The sequence below is a fragment of the Perissodus microlepis genome, chromosome 22 (assembly GCF_051167445.1).
Source record: "Perissodus microlepis isolate ML-2025 ecotype Zambia chromosome 22, ASM5116744v1, whole genome shotgun sequence".
NCBI classification, from domain to species: domain Eukaryota; kingdom Metazoa; phylum Chordata; class Actinopteri; order Cichliformes; family Cichlidae; genus Perissodus; species Perissodus microlepis.
In genome coordinates, this window is record NC_140481.1 from 26,919,333 (window position 1) to 26,940,564 (window position 21,232).

Consider the following 21,232-nt stretch of genomic DNA (forward strand, 5'->3'; position numbering starts at 1 on the left):
AGTTTTTTAGTAAGGTTTTAACATGTGTTTTTTCTTCCTGGACATTCTACTTCTACCACCATGTTTGCTGTTGCACAACTCTCCCATAAAATTCAGTCCAGGATTTGTTAACTGCCATGTCTCTCTCTTGTGATAGTTTTTGTTACGTGGGCTGGAGAAATGCTAAAAGCAAAATAATTTCCCACTAAGGCAAACCCCAGTGTCACTGCAGTGTGATATAAACGCCCAGTTAAGAGTTACCTTGAATTCTCTTTAAATCTTTATGCCATATGTGTCCTAATAAATCTAAAAATCAACCTACTGAATTCTAAACAAGTCCTTAAGGATTTTTTTCTCAATAGTTTTCTCACTAATGTTTTTTAAGCAAGGACTGATTAACACAAACCCCTGCAAACAGCTGTTGTTCAAATGGGTCTGAAAGCTTAGTCTGAGGTGCTGGTAACTGTATGAGCTTCTTCTCTGTAGAGGAAAAACTTATTCTTACTTTCATTGGACAGTGCTCACTGTTAACCCGTTTAATCCGTGTTTGATTGTTTCCGTGACTTTATTTGGAGCAGGAGTGCGTCAGTTCCACTAGCAGCCACACATTGAAGTGAAAATTACATCAAGGGCCAGATATATAAAGTGTATTCATGTGCTTTAACTTAAAGTGAAATGCATATAAAAAGGATACCCTTCTTATGCATAATCTGGGTCATAAAGTCAGCAATAGTCACTGTGGGGCTGTTCCACTGTGCAGGCTACAGTACCAAACAGATAGCTATGTGACAACGAATTGTTTCAGATTTCTTTGAGCAATGATTAACAGCTCTTTCATTCGAGCAATGGCCGCCTCTTTACATACATATGAGAGCAGAATTGGTGATTTCAGGACTGGCTCCTTCGAAAAACTCTTACTCCGCCTCCTGGGCAACGGACCAATCAATGGGACTGGGCGGAGCCAGACGTCTGCGTACTGGAGAAAGAAAGAAAATTCGTTAACTATTGGTCGCCATTTTGAGAACCTGCGAACAGCCTTTGGAGGTGGTTGTTGAGCAGTAGACCTTTAATTCTTTTGGTATTTTAAAAAGAATTTTTGCCTATATATTAGGACCAATGTCTCGATTCAACAATAATCGTGGCGGCTTTGGAATGAATCATTTCCAGCCGCGCAGAGGAAGTGGGCCCGGCGGCCCCATGCGAGGTGGGCTTATGGGAAACCCAAATTTTAGGAATAATCCTTTCCAGAATCAAAATCAAAACCGGAGGGGACACAACTTCAACAGACCACCACACCAAGGATCGCAGAACACTCCCCAGAAGCCGCAACAGAACCAGTCGCTACCCATCATCCCTCCGCCGACTCCAGGCCCGGCTCTCACGATGGAAGGCCCGATTAAGCAGCAACAGCATCAGAAACCGGCACAAGAGCAGCAGAAATCCACAACCCCTGCGCCCCAGCCGAAAGTTCAGTCACCACCACCCACACCTAACGTGACCTCCCCTCAGCCAAACCAGGCAAACAAGAACCTGAACCAGCAGCTGAAGTCACCCGTGGCAAATGCTAACGGTCAGCAGCAGAAGCCGACTCCACACCCAAGCCCGAAAGCAGCTGGGCCGCAGCAAGGTCCGAAACCAAGCCCTCAGCAAAGCCAGAAGCCTGGTCCCCAGCAGGGCCAGAAGCCAGGACCCCAGCAGGGCCAGAAACCGGGACCCCAGCAAGGCCAGAAGCCAGGACCTCAACAAGGCCAGAGACCAGGACTTCAACAAGGCCAAAATACAGGGCCACCGGCCATGAAAGTCAGTCAACAGTCACGAGAGACCATGAACACTGACGCAAGTCAGTCAGAAGAGAGCCAATCTAAGGTTTGCTTTATTTAGTTTTATCTTAATTTTTATAAACGCCCAAGTGGCGTCGGCAGTCGCTATCTGATAACACTAGCCAAAGCAGCCGCGTGGTGCTCGATATGACACTTTAAACAGCCCTGTCGGGCGGAGTTGTTTGTGTTATCCTTACAGTTATTAGGGAAGCAGTCGGGCGCTCGCTCCGGCGGGCAGTCGCGGTGCATAAAAGAATACATCCTGCAACGTTATTGCTTTTAGCTAGCGGCCATCTTGTTCAAGTATAGAAATTAGTTCTATTTTAACGCTTTTAAAAGGAAAAATATATTTTCAGTGATGGGTTTCATCTGTTAACCTGAACAATTTTGGGTGAACTAGTTTGTCGACAGTAGTATTTCATATTATTTTCCGTGTTGGATTTTTTTCTTTTACTTCACAAAGCGAGTGAGGGGGATGGGCGAACGGAGATCGAAATACGGACGCGAGCACAAGTCATAACATAAAGTTAATCTGAAAATGATGATCTATTGGGCGTCAAATAATTTGTATATTTTTCTGTTTTCTATATACGTATACGAATTAAATTTTCGGTCTTGTTTTTCTTAGGCTGAGTTCAAGGCGACGCTGTCCATGTTGCTGAAGCCAGGTGAGAAGTCCTACACACAGCGGTGCCGCTTGTTTGTTGGTAACCTGCCCAACGACATCACAGAGGACGATTTCAGGAAGATGTTTGCAAAATATGGGGAGCCCACTGAGGTCTTTATCAACAAGGGGAAAGGCTTTGGTTTCATCCGACTGGTAAGGGGTCACACGCTTGAATTGAAACAGGTTTTTGTTACTGTAATAAGTAAAGGGACTCTTTTAAATAAAAATTTTCCTTTATCTAGGAATCTCGGGCACTTGCAGAGATAGCAAAAGCTGAGCTGGATGACACACCGATGAAGGGCAGACCCTTGCGTGTCCGATTTGCTACACACTCTGCAGCGCTGTCTATAAAGAATCTGTCACCATTTGTTTCCAATGAACTCCTAGAGGAAGCTTTCTCACAGTTCGGAATGGTAGAGAGGGCCATCGTGGTTGTAGATGACCGTGGACGCTCTACGGGCAGAGGAATTGTTGAATTTGCCTCCAGACCTGCTGCCAGAAAGGCTTTAGAGAGGTGCAACGAGGGGGTCTTTCTGCTCACTACGTAAGTCTAATTATATTAGTTGAGTAGAAGGGGGGTATTTGAGTTGGAAGAGATTTGTAAAAGGTTCTTGAAGCCCTTGCTCTTTTTCTTTCTTTTTTTAAAAAAAAATTGTATTTCACCTTCTGCAGTTCTCCTCGGCCTGTTGTTGTCGAGCCTCTGGAGCAGTACGATAGTGAAGATGGTCTTCCAGAGAAGTTGGCACAGAAGAACCCCAAATATAAAACGTGAGTACTGGTTTGTTCTTCTTGGTGCAACATCATGCAGATGGCAGGGAAATCTTATTTTTTCCTTAAGTTGCACTAATCATACTAACACCACCATAAAATAGCCAGTGGAATGAACTATGAGTAGGTCTTGAAGCAGGTGCATTTTGGTCTCTTGACGCAATCATCTTTATTATGCAAATTACTTTCTTCGGGTCATTAGGTCATTTATTTGTGAGTAGCAGATGGTGGGATGGGGAAGGTGGGGGTGGTGGATTCAGCTGTTAAAGGTCAACCTTCTCTGAGGCTCTGCAGATGTTAATCTGAGTAAAATCCCACATTGGCAAACAACAGAAAACTAAACCATTGCATATAGTATAAAATTGGCGACTATTGAATCATTGAAATGAGGAAGTATGGTGTAGTAAAACTAAAGTTTCACTTTGCATTCGTTTTATCTTAGAAGATTTTTCAATGCAATTTTTAGTAACTCAGGTGAATGCTGACATGTTCCTGTCAATCTAATGTACTCTACGTTATGGTCTTTGTGTCTTTAGAGAGCGTGAGGAGCCTCCTCGCTTTGCCCGTCCAGGCACTTTTGAGTTTGAGTATGCAAAGCGCTGGAAATCCCTTGATGAAATGGAAAAGCAGCAAAGACAACAGGTGGAGAAGAACATGCGTGAGGCCCGTGATAAACTCGAGAGCGAGATGGAGGATGCTTACCATGAGCACCAGGCCAATCTGCTCCGTCAAGGCAAGTTTAGATATGGAAGACCTGCAATTCTCATAATTTGTTATATATGTCACTCATTAGATGTGGGTTATCCTACTGTTGTAAATGTAATGCATTGTGTTTTCATTCAGATCTGTTGAGGCGACAGGAAGAACTGAGGCGTATGGAGGAGATGCACAATCAGGAGATGCAAAAGAGGAAGGAAATGCAGCTCAGGTATTTTATGTCATTAAATTGCAGCTGGTTGTTGTTTGGAACAGGTGTTGAGTTCTCTTAAAACATGGACTACATTTGACTAATTATCTGGCATTTTTAAACAGACAAGAGGAAGAGCGACGCAGACAGGAGGAGGAGATGCTTCGGAAGAGAGAGTTGGAAGAACAGATGCGCCGTCAGCGTGAGGAGAACTACAGGATGGGCAGCTTTATGGATGTTAGTTAACTTGGGAGTCAAAAACATCAGTTCAACAACCAGTTACTGCCTACATTAATCTTAATTTCTTTGTTTTACAGAGGGACAGAGAAATGAGAATGCATCCTGCTGGAGCTTTGGGCATGGGTGGTAAGTATCTTTTGTTTAAATTAAGAAATCATGACAGAAATCCAGACACCACAGTGGCTATAAAGTTGACCCAAACATTTTAGGCATTAGATGATGAAATGCACAGTGTTGCATAAGTTGCAAAAAGACAATTCCAGCCTATTCCTTCTTTACAGTAACTGAAGTATTAAACATTCTGTAATAAATTAGCTTCTTTTTTTTTTTTTTTTAGTAGAAGTAGAGTTTAGTGAAATAAAATGGACAAAATAGTCCAGTATGATTTAAAAATGACACAAAGGTAGAACAATTCCATAAGAAGAAAAAGTAAAATAAAAAAAGAGCTAAAACAATAAAATCTAAATGTAAAGCATGAAGCTCATAAAGTAGGTCTGTGTAAAAATAAATGCACATTTGGAGATATCAGGAAGGGAAGACTTGATTTTGTTAGACCAGATTTGGTAGGAAATGTACAAACAACGTTAGTGCTATGTGTAGGCTTGTCAGTAGTGTATTAAAAAACAAAAAACAACTTCTGCAAGCATGCAAATAGAAGCTGTTGGGGGTAGCAGGTGTTAAACGTTTCTAAACTGGTACTTGCTTTGGTGTCAACTTCATTCGTGTTACATTACATTTCCCCCTAGCAACTAAATGACAGCTGGCTATGTTAGCTTGTAAAGCTTGTAGCTTGTAAAGCTGCTGATAGCTGAGTCAAATATTAGATCAGTATTCAGAGCAGTATCTATGTGAGTGTTATAGCTCTTGAAATTCTGTTGAGGCAGCTTTACCATCAGCAGGATGTGCCTGAGTTTTTACTCCTCAGGCGTAAAGACTGGTGGGGTATTGTCGTCACGCAGATGGGCAGGCAGCATGGAGTCAAATCCTAAGTTGGAGACGTACAATTTTTGAAATGGATAAATAGGGGTGTGTAGTAGGAGGCTGAGGGGTAGCGTTGGTATTTTTAATTCATGTGCTGTATGAATACCTAACATGTTTTCCTGTTTGCTCTTTAGATATGTCCTTTGGTGGATCCTCACAGAAATTCTCTATGAGCGGGCTTGGGTTTGAGAGTCAGCAGGGAATGGGAGGACCAGGAGGCCTGATGGGCAACGAAATGGTAATGTATCCCACTTGTGGGAATTTCAGTAGTTAATATAGTTTTGTTTGGCTTTCCCTTTGGTTGGAGACTCCCAGCCATGTTTTTGTTTTTTTTGTTTTTTCTCTTCCTTTCTTCGTGTTAACACGATGTCCAGTTGTCTAAGCAGGATGGCAGAATGAGTGATTTGTGTTCTCAGCTATCACTGGATGGCTTTCTGGTTGTTGAATGTGACACATGCTCACTGCTTTTATAGGGTTTGTTTGTTTTCCTTTTTTTCAGTAGCAAGCCGAGCCCCCTCAGTTAATAGTCCCACAAGCCATTACTGCTTTTAAGCTATAAAACCGTCAGCTTGCACTAAATGATCATCTCAGTGTGTTTCAAACAGCTGTAGAAAAACTTTGCTGGCTCTGCTCACTCCTATCATGCTGTTTGTGTAGTGGACTGCTATTGCAAGCCCTGTCTTATGTGAGCTGGACAGGCACGTTTTCTTGACTGAGGAGAGCATTGGTATCCAGTATTATTTTTTTTATTTTTATTTTTTTAAATTTTCCCATTTTTCTACCAGCAATTTCATGCCTCATTTGTCTATCAGGAGAACTGAAGTTGTGTGTGAACAGGCTTCCTTTTTTCCACCCTTAAATGTATTTAATTATATTTTTTGAGGAGGGGGGGGGGCATTGAAGTGTGGTGGAAAACTTCTGGACCAGCAACCTTTTACCTTCTCATCAGTATCTCTTTTTGTAATTGAGCTTTGAAACCTTGTAACACTTTTAGTGCCTGATGACGGTGTAAAGCTTTGAGTTTGACAAAGATTACAGCATGATTAACTGATGGGGGCTGGCGTAGCCTTGTGACTTTGTTCAGATGATGTCGCTGAAAACTGGACCGAGCCTGGGATTTTTGTTTCTGGCAGAATTTAGACCTGAAGGCATTCGTTTCTGTATTAAGGTTGATGGATAAAAAGGTTCTATAGTCCTGAATAAAAAGTAATGCTTGAACTTTAAAATAGGGTTTCTGTATTATTAAGACTTGTTACCAAAAAAAGTCTTAATAACAGTCCATTAATTTAGATCTTAATGCAGGGGTGTCAAACATGAGGCCTATTGACATTTGTTTTTTATAATGGGTAGTTCATGTGTAATTAAGCTAACTTAGACTGACGGAAATAAGAGTAAGTGGGTTATGTGGCCCAAATTTTATGTGGTATAAAATGAGTTTGACATACCTGCCTTAAGGCATTTTAAATACACTTTAGGAATTGCTTGCTTCATGGAGTTCATTTTACTTTTATAAAGTTATGCACTTTTGTTTGCAGCAAACCCACCTAACTTGGGTAGGTACACGGTGTAAAGCTGCCATTTAAAAATGACATGACCCACCCTGCACTAAATAGTTGAAATGGTCATATCAAATGAAGACTGTCAGTACTAGAGCATGTGAAGTTGGGAATCTAATGGCTTTTACCTAAACAGAAATTGGTTAGCCACTTTTTAAGAACAAGTCAGCACACCTGGAGAGTGGGCTCTGCTTAAGATGTAATATTAGAATATGTTTGGTTTATTTCCCCCCCCAAAAAAACATCTGAAGCTCACAGTAGTAGGAATTAAAGGGGGGACAGTTCACCCCAAAGTCAAACGTATGCATTTTTTCCCTGGCCTGTAGTGTGCTCTGGCCATCTCAACTTTCTTGCATTTGTGAGTTGCCTAGTTTTGGAGATGAACAACTGGCTTCTCTTCTGCAATAGAACTAAACACTTGGCTTGTGCTCAGAGAGCCAAATTTTTTATTTTATTTTATTTTATTTTATTTTTGCTGTATTGCTGTCTGATTCTGGTTAACAGCAAAAGACGGTTTCTTTTTTGGGAGGTGGGAAAGACACTGTTCCTTTGAATTTCCTTAATTTGTGTTATTAACGACAAAAAGCACAGAAATCAAAACTCTATCAGACTTTATTCTTTGATTAAAAATTTTTTTGCTCATAACCTTGATACTTTTTTGCTCATACAGGGAGTGCAGAATTATTAGGCAAGTTGTATTTTTGAGGAATAATTTTATTATTGAACAACAACCATGTTCTCAATGAACCCAAAAAACTCATTAATATCAAAGCTGAATGTTTTTGGAAGTAGTTTTTAGTTTGTTTTTAGTTTTAGCTATTTTAGGGGGATATCTGTGTGTGCAGGTGACTATTACTGTGCATAATTATTAGGCAACTTAACAAAAAACAAATATATACCCATTTCAATTATTTATTTTTACCAGTGAAACCAATATAACATCTCCACATTCACAAATATACATTTCTGACATTCAAAAACAAAACAAAAACAAATCAGCGACCAATATAGCCACCTTTCTTTGCAAGGACACTCAAAAGCCTGCCATCCATGGATTCTGTCAGTGTTTTGATCTGTTCACCATCAACATTGCGTGCAGCAGCAACCACAGCCTCCCAGACACTGTTCAGAGAGGTGTACTGTTTTCCCTCCTTGTAAATCTCACATTTGATGATGGACCACAGGTTCTCAATGGGGTTCAGATCAGGTGAACAAGGAGGCCATGTCATTAGTTTTTCTTCTTTTATACCCTTTCTTGCCAGCCACGCTGTGGAGTACTTGGACGCGTGTGATGGAGCATTGTCCTGCATGAAAATCACGTTTTTCTTGAAGGATGCAGACTTCTTCCTGTACCACTGCTTGAAGAAGGTGTCTTCCAGAAACTGGCAGTAGGACTGGGAGTTGAGCTTGACTCCATCCTCAACCCGAAAAGGCCCCACAAGCTCATCTTTGATGATACCAGCCCAAACCAGTACTCCACCTCCACCTTGCTGGCGTCTGAGTCGGACTGGAGCTCTCTGCCCTTTACCAATCCAGCCACGGGCCCATCCATCTGGCCCATGAAGACTCACTCTCATTTCATCAGTCCATAAAACCTTAGAAAAACCAGTCTTGACGTTTCAGCTTGTGTGTCTTGTTCAGTGGTGGTCGTCTTTCAGCCTTTCTTACCTTGGCCATGTCTCTGAGTATTGCACACCTTGTGCTTTTGGGCACTCCAGTGATGTTGCAGCTCTGAAATATGGCCAAACTGGTGGCAAGTGGCATCTTGGCAGCTGCACGCTTGACTTTTCTCAGTTCATGGGCAGTTATTTTGCGCCTTGGTTTTTCCACACGCTTCTTGCGACCCTGTTGACTATTTTGAATGAAACGCTTGATTGTTCGACGATCACGCTTCAGAAGCTTTGCAATTTTGAGACTGCTGCATCCCTCTGCAAGATATCTCACTATTTTTGACTTTTCTGTGCCTGTCAAGTCCTTCTTTTGACTCATTTTGCCAAAGGAAAGGACGTTGCCTAATAATTATGCACACCTGATATAGGGTGTTGATGTCATTAGACCACACCCCTTCTCATTACAGAGATGCACATCACCTAATATGCTTAATTGGTAGTAGGCTTTCGAGCCTATACAGCTTGGAGTAAGACAACATGCATGAAGAGGATGATGTGGACAAAATACTCATTTGCCTAATAATTCTGCACTCCCTGTAGTTGTAAAATGAGTTCTAAAAGAAATTCTTCGTGCTTAAAGACATCTTAATTTTGACTTGAAAACAAGAACCTGTATTTCATTTATTACTCGTCTAGAAAAGTATTTACTTCTTTAAAATTTAGAGCACAATTTGCTTTTGAATAGTTCAAATGAATGGTCTTTTAAAGACCATTAGTTTGAGTTTTAAGCCTGTTGGAAGTGATCCTGACAGTCTGAATTTCAGTTTAGTAAAATGAGCAGAAGGTTCATTCACTTCAAGATAATATTTATATTCTGCAATCTGACTACCACACTTTATTCTCCTTACCTTAGTTGTTCTTTGTTAGCCTCATTTTGCAAATGACAATTTCAGCTATTCTGCTGGATTTCTAGAATGACACTTTTAGTTTCACAGAAGTTGTCTGAATTAGCATTGATGTGAATATTAATGAACTGCTTACTTATTGGAAAAATGTCTTACACTACGAATATACTCATTCTGTCTGAGAGACCACACATTTCTGGTAGTTCCTATACGTTGTAGTCACATTTGGGACCGTTTAAAAGTTACCATACCCTTTTGTGATACCTGGGCAGCAGATTTATAGATATGTTTAAGATCACTCTAAGTCATACAGTTTACAATATTAGTCATGATGCCACCAAATTGTGTGTATATGCAACATTTTCCAAGGAAATCTGAATTCTGGCTGTAACAAATGACTAGAAATATGAGGTTAAACCTCATGTTAGAAATATATTTTTAGCGTCCTATTTTCATGCCGCCTCTCAGAAGTTTAGGCATGTATCTGTTGCCATTAACTAGTAGATACGGCCAGCTGTCATTAATGCCCAGCCTAATCTTGGCATGCACTGGAGAAGAGACCACACTAGGTAGGCACTGACTAACGAAAGCATTACCCTCTCTTCCTTTTCCGTATGTTACCTGTGGCACCTGTGGACCTTCATATTGGAACGAACGGTTTCTCCGGATGTGTCTCCTGCTGGTTCTTTTGTAAACCACTCACAATATAAAACAAATCACACCTGTGCCATACCTTTTTTACACATCTCCATATGGACATGAACTGTGTGCTTATGCACTGACCCTTCCCATACCTTATTACCACCCTCCTGTCTGCCTCCTTGGCACATTGACACCCAACAGCGCAATGAGCGCTTCACTCCGGGTGGTGCGAGGGGAATGGGTCCTGGTAACCCCGGGTATGGCAGGGTCCGCGAGGAGTTTGATGGTCCTGCTAAGAAACCCCGTTTTTAAACGCTGCTCTTTTGATGCTTCCGGCAGCACCATTTGTACAGTTTTTCTCTAAAAACAAAAATGTTGATTCGAATTTCTTGTATTTAAGTTTAAATTGTTACAACATTTTAGCCAATTTACTCAGTTATTGAAAGTCAATATTTTCATTTTTTACTTTGTCTCTAGTCTGAAAAGAGAAGTTACTCTTAGGTGATCCAGTTGTTCTTTTTTGACCATGTATAATTTTTTTTTTTTTTTTTAAAGATGTGTTATGCTCTGTGAGTCGTCGTGAAGTGATAACTGTAACATTTTTTCTGAACTTCCTATGGCTGTGTTTTGTGCCATGCATTTGGAGTCAACGCATGTACTATAATAAAGAGACATTGGTTCAATCAGGAAAAACCTTTAACCTTTTATTCTTAAAAATGAAACGTGTAGTACGTTCAGAAAGCAGCAATGGGCTGTTTGCGGAAGTTGAATAATGTGGTTACCTCTGCCACATTAGCTCTTACAGATTCTATGTGTTATTTTCTCAAGTCCTGTCCACTTTAGTTCAGTGATTCGTACACAGTCTGAAAAGAATTAACTCGTGGTATGACAGAAATTAGCTGCAAGTACGACATAGCTTTAATCAGCAAATTCCCACATTGAAATATATTGTAAAAATACTTATTCATCAAAGGAATAATCATATTTTTAACACCTGCTTAAAAAGACTCTAGACTGGGAAGCAATGTTGAACAGGGTTCTCCAGATCATTGAAAAGTTAATTAAAATAAGATTTAACACATTTTAATATTTTTACGTTTCCTGTAAATTAGCGATAGCATTTGCAGGAATTTTTTTTTTTTTTTTTTTTTTTTTAAGAAAAAGTTGTTAAGATTCATTTTTATAAATCGGTTATTAAAATGGTCACAGTCGCGTTTTAAAGAACTTCATTTATTTTTAACAATGCAGGGTGGCTCTGATATTATAACCCTGTTTTCAAACAAGTATGTTTCCTTTTATTTTTTGAAAAAGGGGAACTTTTAGGCTTTTTCTTGGTTTTTAGGAGAGGCTTTTTCTGAGTTATGTTGCATTCAATGAGTAACTCTGCTTTTACAGTCTTGCCTCAGGACAGAAGAAATATCACACATGGAACCTTTAAGAAAACCTGTGTAATACTGTGTGACTAACAGTGGTCTTACAGAAACATAGTGCTGAAACCGCACAGTCTGTCTTAGACAGGCAAAATCCACTCAAGTGTGTGTCCTTGTGTGCATGTTTGGAAGCTGGAGTTATTGACTACATTTACATGCAGGTCATTCTGTTATTACTAGCATTTCAAGCATTTGTGAGGCCTTCTTTCAGAAGGATAACTGTCATAAAAAATGCACAAAGCAAATGCGACCATCTTTAAAAATGGATGATGTTGTTAAATTGGGATGAAATTGTAGCGGTTTCTGTATCGTTATGTAAAGGATTAATTTTGATAATAATGAAGGTTTCGATAAGGGTGCACTGATGTGATTCTGGACTCCTATAGGTTCTTTAAGGTGTTTAGGTTAACCTTAAGTGGTAGTAGTTCAAACAGCACCACGTTTCTGCATTAGTTGAAGTAATACAATTGTATGTAAATGTAGTCAATAATGGTTATGGACGGACTTGAGGCATATTATAGGTCTATAAACGTTTGTGTGTAAAATGTATCTTTGGGGAAGTCCAGTGGCAAATCTTGACATCAGATATGTCCATACTATACTTAAACGCCTTGGAACATCCATACTTGGATACATATGTCAAGTCTTAGAATTTCTAAAAGTCTAGTAACTAGCAACCAATGGTTCATCAGAGATCTGACTTTTCAGGCTGTGACGTCATAAATGACTGAGTCACTGTTGGATGTTGGAAAATGATTTTCAGTTATAAAGCTCTAATTTTGCTAGAGCAGCACAAAGACAATAAGTCCCTTTGTAAGAGCGCATAGGATGCCCTAGTTTTCAAAACCGCATGGATGTGTGCAGTGGGCTTAAACGACAGTCTGATTTGCATCTTTCCTATTTCACTGATATGTTCTTGTGTATCAGTTAACTTTTGACAAACCAGCACTACTATCTCATTTAAAACTAGAGACTCCAAGGCTATTGTATCAACTTTGTCAACAGGGCTCATGTGCTGTTTTTTTTTTTCCGAGGACCTGCCTTGTTTGTGGTAAATTTATCACTATTCCCTTCTCAGACTGACTTGTATGACAAATTGGGTTACATTCAGGAGAACCCATTCTCCATCTCTGCAGAAATGTTTAGCTGTATCTGCATTAATGACTTTAATGGCACCTGCCATTATAATGGCAATAATATCATGTACTATTAGGATATTCACATTATCTCCAAACACAGCACGAGATCAAGAGACAAGAAGTCCAAATATTTTTTTTTCTAATTGTGGGACTGCTCAAACAGTAATAATGTAAGGATGGCCCAACCAAAATTGAGTGCCATAATTAAATGGACACCTTCCTCCATTCACAAGCCTACCTTTACAAGCTTTTGTCAGAGTTGTCTGTTAAGAAATGTTATTTGTTATTAAGCAGATTTTATTTTTTTGCGTGTATTAACTTGGCTCTGTTCTATTCCACTAGCTTTAACTTTGACATTCTGTGAATCATTGAAAGTATTTTTCATTCAACATTAGTTATAATTTTGTAGTTGGTGGAAGCTGGTTAATTGCTGACCTCGCACAGCAACTAGCTGATCATTGTAGCTTTTTCTTCTTTTTTTTTTTTTTTTTCTTCATGTAGAAGAAAATGTCCTCCATTTAAACATGGATTACATAAGACATCAAGAATCAAATATTTTTAGTGCACCTGTTAATGTCCTTCACATAATCAAACATGCAATGAAGGTAAGGATTTTAACTTTAATGTCTTCTCCTATCATGTGGCATCCCAGAATCCCACAAAACAAACCTGAAATGGCCACAGAACAGAAGATTTGGATGTGTGGATGCATTCAGTAATGGGAAGGATATAAAGGAGTGTTTATCTCAAATGTTACTTGTGTTTGTGTTATGTACATGTTTTCTTTAACAGGTATGGACGGCTTTAAAGATAATGGACTGTGGCTGAAGTGTGGCTGGGTAGTGAGGACTTGGAAAAGCTGTAGCTAAGAAACTCAAACGCTGGATCTGAAACTAGTGAAAGTAGTGAGATATAATCCCTATTTAATCCTGTACATACAGTACATGATTTCCTTCCAAGAGAGTAGTCTACTGAGGTACATTAATTAGATGTTTGTCATTGTGATATGGTAGTCAAACCCCTGGGAAGTAAACTGGATTGTGATTCTAATTAATCCTTGTAGCATTCCTGGTGAATTAGAAAGCTTCTTATTTTATCCAATATTGTGTACTTCAAATATTTAGTGTATATTTTCTTATTCAATTTTGAGAAAAGTTTCAAAAATTCAGTAATAGTAATTCACAATGGAATGCAAGAAATTTTAATTAATATAGTGCAGATTAATATCTATAAATACACTTAAAGGCATTCAGAAATATCATAACTCACCGATCTGATGTGGGAATGGAATTTAATGCCTTTAAAGTCCACAACACTAAATTTGTGTTGGTCGGTTATTTCTAAATATTCAAAAGAATAACGATATAGGTTTAAGGCACTAATTGTTCTTTGCAACATCAGTCCTTTGAGTATAATTTTTCACATAACACTACATCTTAATGATGGATTGTTATGCCAGTTTTTTAAAAAATATATTTTATGAAGAGAAAGCCTGTCACAATGGTTTATACGCTCGTATTAAATGGTCAATTTTGGATGAGCGTTTTTCATTGCAAAATAACCAAATCCTATAACTAATAGTTATTTGTACAGATGTATTTGCCAAACTTTTCCTCATTCTTTAGACGAATGATTCCTTTTTAGCGCAGTGGCATGCACTCTGAATTTTTCTCTGACTGTATGCACAGATGACTGGATTTTCAGATTAAAATAAACATTCCTCAAAATAGTTGTGACATAACTAACTGAAAAAGGATGTTGGAAGTCAAATAATCTCCAACATTTAGGAAACAGTTTAGATCTGCAATCAAAGGTATGTAGGTACCTTTCAAATATGCCCTTTATACATCAATTTCCTTTTAGGTAAAACATTTAGAAATGCATCACTGCTTTTAGATTGAATTACATTTTACTGGCTTAAATATAGTTCTTTTACTTCTTAATAACATAGTGTGCATTTTGAACTTTGTAACGTTGTCTGTGTTGTGTACAACTTGTTTTTCTTTAACAGGTTTGACCATCTGTTAAGGTGTTGGACTATGAAAAGGAAGTTGCCAAGCCAAGACATTGAGAGTCTGTAGCTTCTGTTGGAGCGGTTTTGTAAATGAAACTGTGTCACTCTAAAGGACCAGAGTGATCAGATAATAGTGGCTTTATAGCTTGGACTGTAGGTTAGAATATTTGGGGATTTATATATTTGGCTATTGCTCTCGCACAAGTACACCGTTTTAAGGAAAATTCTTATATTTATGTCTATTGTAAGTTTACAGTTGCTATACTTTAATGCAGAAAAAAAATCCCTTTCTGCTATTTTGACATGAAAATAAACCCTTGACATTCTTAAAGGGGCCCGGTTACCCACTCCACATTTTTGTGTTCCACTTTGTCTTGTGCATATTATACTGACTGTTTTTGCAGCCATGCAATTCACTCTATCTTCAAGCTAGGTCTTCTGTCTTTAAGGTCTGTTTAAGAGTCCTCAGATTTTTCTTTATCCTTATTTGCCACCTTTGGAAGGACCTTGAGGTGCTTAGTTGTTCTGGTCACAGATGATAGATTCCAGATAACAACTAAAATGTGACAGAAGTAGAAAGTATTCTGTAAAATGTATTTAGGACAGTTTGAAGCATTTGACTTATAAATTAATTCTAAAATGTAAGTTTTAAGAAGAGCATGTGAATTTGCTACATTTTTATATATGAAAGAAATAACACAACTTGTTCTAGTTCCTCTTTAAGATTAAGAGACTTTCAACATTTAACTCAAAAGACGGTAATTACTGAGGCCTGAAACTGAACTGAGTTTGATATTGCCTACATGTTTTAATGTATTCAAGTAAAAATAGCTGTGATGCTTGCTTATACAGCACTATCAAACCAAAGCAAGTTACATTACACAAATACATGGATTACATGTTGTAAAAATGGATAAGTTTGGCAGTGGAATTATAAAAACAAGAGGAACACATTTACTCAACATTTGAGGTCTGAAATCGATGCCTCTTTATAGATGTTTTTGACTGGAATTGTGGTGACAATGGAAAGCTTTGACATTCAAGTAAAGTCGCAGCCACAGGCAAGTGAAACATTGCAGTAATCAGACTCTTCATAAATGGAAATCAAACTTTTTGACAGCTTTAACAATTGTCTAATGATCCCACAGCACAGGTGTGATCAATATAGCAACTAATTAAGGTTCATGGTGGGAAAAATGACCTGCTGCCTTCTAGGGGTGTAACGGTACGTGTGTGACGTTAAGTGCTAACATGTATATGTTTCTCTGTAGGAGGAAAAAGACCAGTGATATCCACATACAATCTTACTTTTACTGCTACATGATTTGTTTTTTTGTGCTTAATAGATAAAAATTAATGTCATCTGTTAGACAGTGAGCTGAATCCAGAACCAGTTTTAAGTATTACTCTAGTGACAACTTTCTAGGGGCAAGTAGCTCACAGCCTCTAACCTCATGTTTAACTCATTTTTCCAGTTGGACTAAAATCAAAAAATCTCACTGTGTACTAGTTACACTTCGACTACATGTAGTTCTCGTGTTTCACAGCTCACTGAGCTCAGCTTTTAACATCTTTAGAAACTTTTATTGTATTTCTTCAGTGCAATCCAATCCAAGGTCTTTTTCTTGGTTCAGTAGAAAGAGGGGTTTTTTTCTGATGGCATTGACAGTCACACCATTAGGATTTCTAAATACACTCTTATAATGTGATTCTGCCTAACCTGTTAAGGAGCAGAAAGTCATTTTCTTTTCCAGAACATGTTTGCTGTACACCAGGTATGCATTGGCCATAAACTCTGGTAGGAGTATTCTTGAAAGCTCAGCCAGAACTCTTCCACTCTGTGCTAACTCACACAACATATTTTATATTTAAACATTATATTTAACTGAAACATGAGTGCTCACAACAAACAATACCTATTCTGACAGTTCAGTTGTCCTCTTTTCAGGAGTTTTTTTTTTTTAAATTTAATTATTGCTATTGTTTAAACCTTTTTATGATGAAATCATTCCCCAAATATGGGAAAGTATTTCTCTTTATTCCCAATTTAGAGTTTCTTTTGTCAAAGTAAGAATTATGGCCAACTTTTAATAAAAAAAAAAAGAAAAGGAAAAAAAAAGAAAAAGAGGCTGCTCATAGGATAATTTGGACTTTTGTTAGTCTTTTTTTGCCTCTACCAAAAATATACCACACTGACTGTTACATCCCCACTCCCCACACTTTACATTGTGACTCAAGTTTTATGTAACACCTTTTTACTCCAGCACATAATCTCATCAGTTCTGTCTGAATTACCATAATGGTAAGAGCTACACCAGCAGACCGATCAAGCTCACATACCTGAGTGAGGCAGGAAGTTCGATGCTGTCTTACGGTTGAAGAGGCAGCGGCTTGTTGTGCCTGTCTGGTTGTGCGTGTTTCATGTCTTTGGGTAAAAGAGGTGCATTAGCTGCTGTCAGCCAGCTTGTCAAAGACAAGCTGCCCCAGTCCACAGTAGAGGCTCTTCTCTGCAGTTGGGTTACATTGACGATGAGTAGTTCTGCAGATGTCAGTGGACAGTAAAGCCTGGACTTGTTTGCACTGCAGCCAGAGGTATGCTTACACAGATCAGCTGAACAAGTAAGGTAAGTGTCCCATCCATGTTTATAATGCAAGATGCACAGTTGTCCCATGACTTAACTCTTCTGTCTTCTTATTCCACGTCACTGCTCACAGTGATGTCTCCAGGGCTTCTGGCATCACACTTTCAAAGAATGGCATCACAGTGCAGATCTCTCTTCATACTTCTTGGCAATAGATTTGCTGTAGCCTGTGGAGTGTGTGTGTGTGGTTGTAGTACTTTGGCTCCTCTGTATCTGTGCATGAAAACAAGTGTTTGTGTGGATTCAAATATATGGAACACAGCGCTGAAATGAAAGGTATTCTGCTTTTTTAAAAAGTATTGCCTGGTACATTTAAGCTCCTAAGTGGAAAAAGCAGAAGTCTTGTCTACAACCATACACGATGTTTTGCATTTTGTTTCCTTTTCTCGAAAACGTATATTTGAAAGTGATTAGTTTGGAAAAAGGCAGGGTGTTTGCAGCAACAAACTGGGGGCGGGGGGACAACCAAAGCCCAGCTCTACCAGAGGCAAAATACTATGAGAAACTGTTCTGCTTTGGCCATAACTTTGTTTTTTATGTTTTGAAATACTTAGTGCTTTCTGATTTCAGTCTATTCCTGCTTTGATAAAGTAATAGTACTGTTAAACACCCAGTGGCCTTTCATCAGCACATCCTCAGTCAGTCGCAATGCAGTTAAAATCAGTCATGAAAAGTACTTTCACACTGTGTAAGCAGCACTTTTATCTTTGAACCCTCTATCAGCACTACTCCTGACCCCCTCGCCCTCTCTGCCTGTCTGAAATGACATACCGATTGTATTGGTACTGGGTTGGGTTTTTGAAGTGTTGAAGTGACTGTACAGAATGCTGTGGCAAGACTTAACTGGCACTAATAAGTGGTCACGCATCCCTTGGGTTTTGGCTTCTCTTCATTGATTGCCAGTAAATTTTAGGTTTCATTTTAAAATTTTAGTTTTAACTGAACAGCTCTACATGGTGAAGCTCCCCAGTATATCTCTGACCTATTGAAACATCATGCTTCCTACCGGTCACTTCAGGTCAGAGGTTACTGTTGGTCCCATGTATTGGGTTCAAAACACGTGGGGATCGGGCTTTTCAGGCACTAGGTTGTGGAATTCTCTTCCACTGTCTTTACGCTGTACAAACTCCACTGACTCTTTTAAAAAGCAGCTGAAGACATTTTTATACAAACACGCTTTTAAAAAGTGTTTTCATTGTTTCATATTATTATTATTATTATTATTATTATATGTATATTTCAGGGTTTATTTTGAAGCACTTTGATTTTTATCTGTGAAAGTGCTATATTTAAGATGTCACATACTGTTCGGGTCACCCTGGGTGGGCCTATAGAATGCAGTGATGCTTTCACCACCTCCCCAACCTTTCTAAGTTGGTAGTTTTTTTTTCTCTTAAAAATATATAACAATACTTTTACAATTTTGTGCATAAATAACTGGTCAGACTTGTGTATGTGGAGCAAATAGAAACACAAATGTGCACTGTTTTTACAAAGGACCACTCATGTTTCAGTAATCTGTTTTAAACAGAACGAGCATGAAAGTTTATACTGTACCATTTCATCATGTAGAGCATTTGGGCTTTAAGTTACGTAGTGTTTGTTGTCAATCTGATTTTAGTTGCATCAAGACAGTTTGCTGCTTCTCATCTGTGGAATGAATTCGGTGTAAAACTAGTGAGAAAACTGTTGTTTTGAAGCTGTGAATTTGAGCTATTAAATGACACATCACCATTTTAGCTTTTGAAAGGGCATGATGCTAACTGTAGATAGGTTAGTAACGCATGTCTGTATTCACTGTGTAATTAATCGTCATTATCCCTTTTGCAAACAATATTTTAAAATGTACCGGCAGGGTGAAAGCTGAGCTGAACATCACACTCCTGGGTGTCTTTTATTGTATCTGGTTGCTGAATAAAGACACTTTTAGGTGAAGGGTGCACTTAACACAAGATATGGGTAATCTATATTTAAATTAAAAAAACACACACATTCACACACTCAAAACCTTAGGGTACATCACCATATTCTTCTTTGCCTAATGTACTTCAAACTCACAAGGAAATTATTTGCTGAGGTCATAAAATTAGGTGCAGTATCGTTTTCTTCCATTTAGTCTGGCTTTTGTAATCGGGAGTTGCCCCCTGCTGGCCATTAGAAACGAAGCAGATTTAATTCACTCCCATATTAGCTTCACATTTAAAAACGATGCTCAGTCCAGTGTGTGTGTGTGTGTGTGTGTGTGTGTGTGTGTGTGTGTACAATCTGTATTCTCAAACACCGTTTTTAGGAACAAACTGATGGTTGCGTGGTTTGTCGGAGGGAATTTGGACAATCGTTTTAAAGAGTGTGTCCAGTGATCAGCTTCAAATGGAACTTTTCCTTTCTTCTCTCAGTACCTCTTATTCCTCATTCCTTCCTGTGACTCATGAATGGCATATCATGCACTGACCAGCCAGCCATTTGAATAAATGTACACAAGACGACTGTGGCAGTTTCGTATGTTGCTTGTATTTAGATCTCTCATCTCTGTAGGGCTCCGCTGCCCTTGAGTCTCTCGAGCTGTGGCTAGACTGTGTTCAGCCAATGGTGGCTGTGACGATTTCATCTCTGCACTGTGATCCATTTTCTAACCATGCTCTGAGTCTTGATTGGCTACAATCCTTCCTTATATCCTGTTGGAGTGTGATGCCAGAACTACCCTTCAGTCCTGTAATGGCCTCTTCAGAAAGGGCCCTGCCCAGAGTCCGAAAGACTGACACTGAAAACGACCACGGCTTCGTCAGTGCTAGGTTTATGGTGTAGCTCCAGTTTGGGGTACCTTTGCAGTAAAACACCTGATGTGTCAGTAAAGTCCAGCTTCACATGGCTTTGTAACAGATGGACCTACCTACCTCTCAAGGATTGCAACGGATTTGAACGTTGTCATGAATTTGTCTGTCCTCTCTGCAGTTTCTAATAAATTATTCATGTTCTGGGTGCTGAGATGCCCTTCAGTAACAAACACATGCATACACGTGCACACACTTCATTCATTCACACATTTTACTTACCCTCACACACATGATTTACTTCTAATTTATGTTAGAACTAACTCATTTTATTTTAAACATCTGTCACATGACATACAGCACATGCAACACATACACCTACACACACACACAGGCTCTCACTTTTGTGTGTTTATGCATTGCAACCACAGTGAGTAGTGTTTGAGTAAACCTGGTGATCAGTCCACTGTCAGGCTCTCATTGTCTGTCTCTTGCTGCAGGATCCTCGACCATTAGAGGGAGGCTGAGGATCTGCACGGATTTACCACCGTAAGTGTTGGAGAAATGCAGTGTGTCTGCTTAACTTCCAAACATGTAAAATATAATCTGCAGCACTGTAATGCATCTTATTTAGAAACTTACCTTTGAGTGTTTGGCATTTTGTTATGTTGGTTGTGAGGCTGCTATGACAAAACTCCTGAGTTACTTTGTTTGTCACATGACACAAGTCAAACATCACTGATGTATTTTTTTGTTTCTGTGTTGTAGGGAAAATGAAGATTGTCTTGTAAAATGTCAAAGCTGGAGGAAGCTCGCTGTAACAGGACGCCAGGATGACCTCCAGGCTGGCTCATGTGCAGTTCGTCCTTCAAAACATGGATGTGAAATGTGCGTGCGCAGTTTTTTTTTTTTTTTTTTTTTTTCTTTTTAAACATTTGAATAGAAACACACTGTGAAATATCGTGTTTGCAGCACTTAAGTCTAATAATTCATTACTGTTTCTCAGGTGGCGGAGCAGTACCAGAACTCATCCAGCAGAGGGCAGTCTGCAGTCCAGAGGAGAGATGCACTGTTTTCTCTTAATAATAAAAGATATAAACCTGGGTTTTGTTTCCATGTCTTACTTTTCACCTGATTACCTGTTTTGTCTAAGTTAGTTTC

General features: G+C 39.0%; 1 protein-coding gene across 2 annotated transcripts; it reads left to right on the forward strand.

The window, feature by feature from the left end:
- The first annotated feature begins 965 nt into the window (after positions 1-965).
- sfpq (splicing factor proline/glutamine-rich) lies at positions 966-21,175 on the forward strand. Of its 2 annotated transcripts, none has more exons than XM_084920161.1 (12): positions 966-1,845; positions 2,428-2,619; positions 2,709-3,010; positions 3,139-3,234; positions 3,771-3,967; positions 4,078-4,162; positions 4,267-4,378; positions 4,459-4,507; positions 5,497-5,600; positions 10,277-20,620; positions 20,840-20,959; positions 21,078-21,175. In XM_084920161.1, the coding sequence occupies exons 1-10, from the start codon at positions 1,096-1,098 to the stop codon at positions 10,385-10,387; spliced, it is 1,998 nt and encodes a 665-aa protein (XP_084776287.1). In that variant the 5' UTR covers positions 966-1,095; the 3' UTR covers positions 10,388-20,620; positions 20,840-20,959; positions 21,078-21,175. The 2 variants fall into 2 exon arrangements, with proteins under 2 accessions (XP_084776287.1, XP_084776288.1); XM_084920162.1 differs by having other exon boundaries at positions 20,572-20,620.
- Positions 21,176-21,232: the final 57 nt, after the last annotated feature.

What these genes read in the sequence shown, in the direction of transcription:
- sfpq (XM_084920161.1), top strand. Translation starts at nt 1,096, where the DNA reads ATGTCTCGATTCAACAATAATCGTGGCGGCTTTGGAATGAATCATTTC. An exon ending in GCTTTGGTTTCATCCGACTG is followed by an intron (nt 2,620 to 2,708) that starts GTAAGGGGTCAC and finishes TCCTTTATCTAG; the next exon opens with GAATCTCGGGCACTTGCAGA. An exon ending in AAGAACCCCAAATATAAAAC is followed by an intron (nt 3,235 to 3,770) that starts GTGAGTACTGGT and finishes TTGTGTCTTTAG; the next exon opens with AGAGCGTGAGGAGCCTCCTC.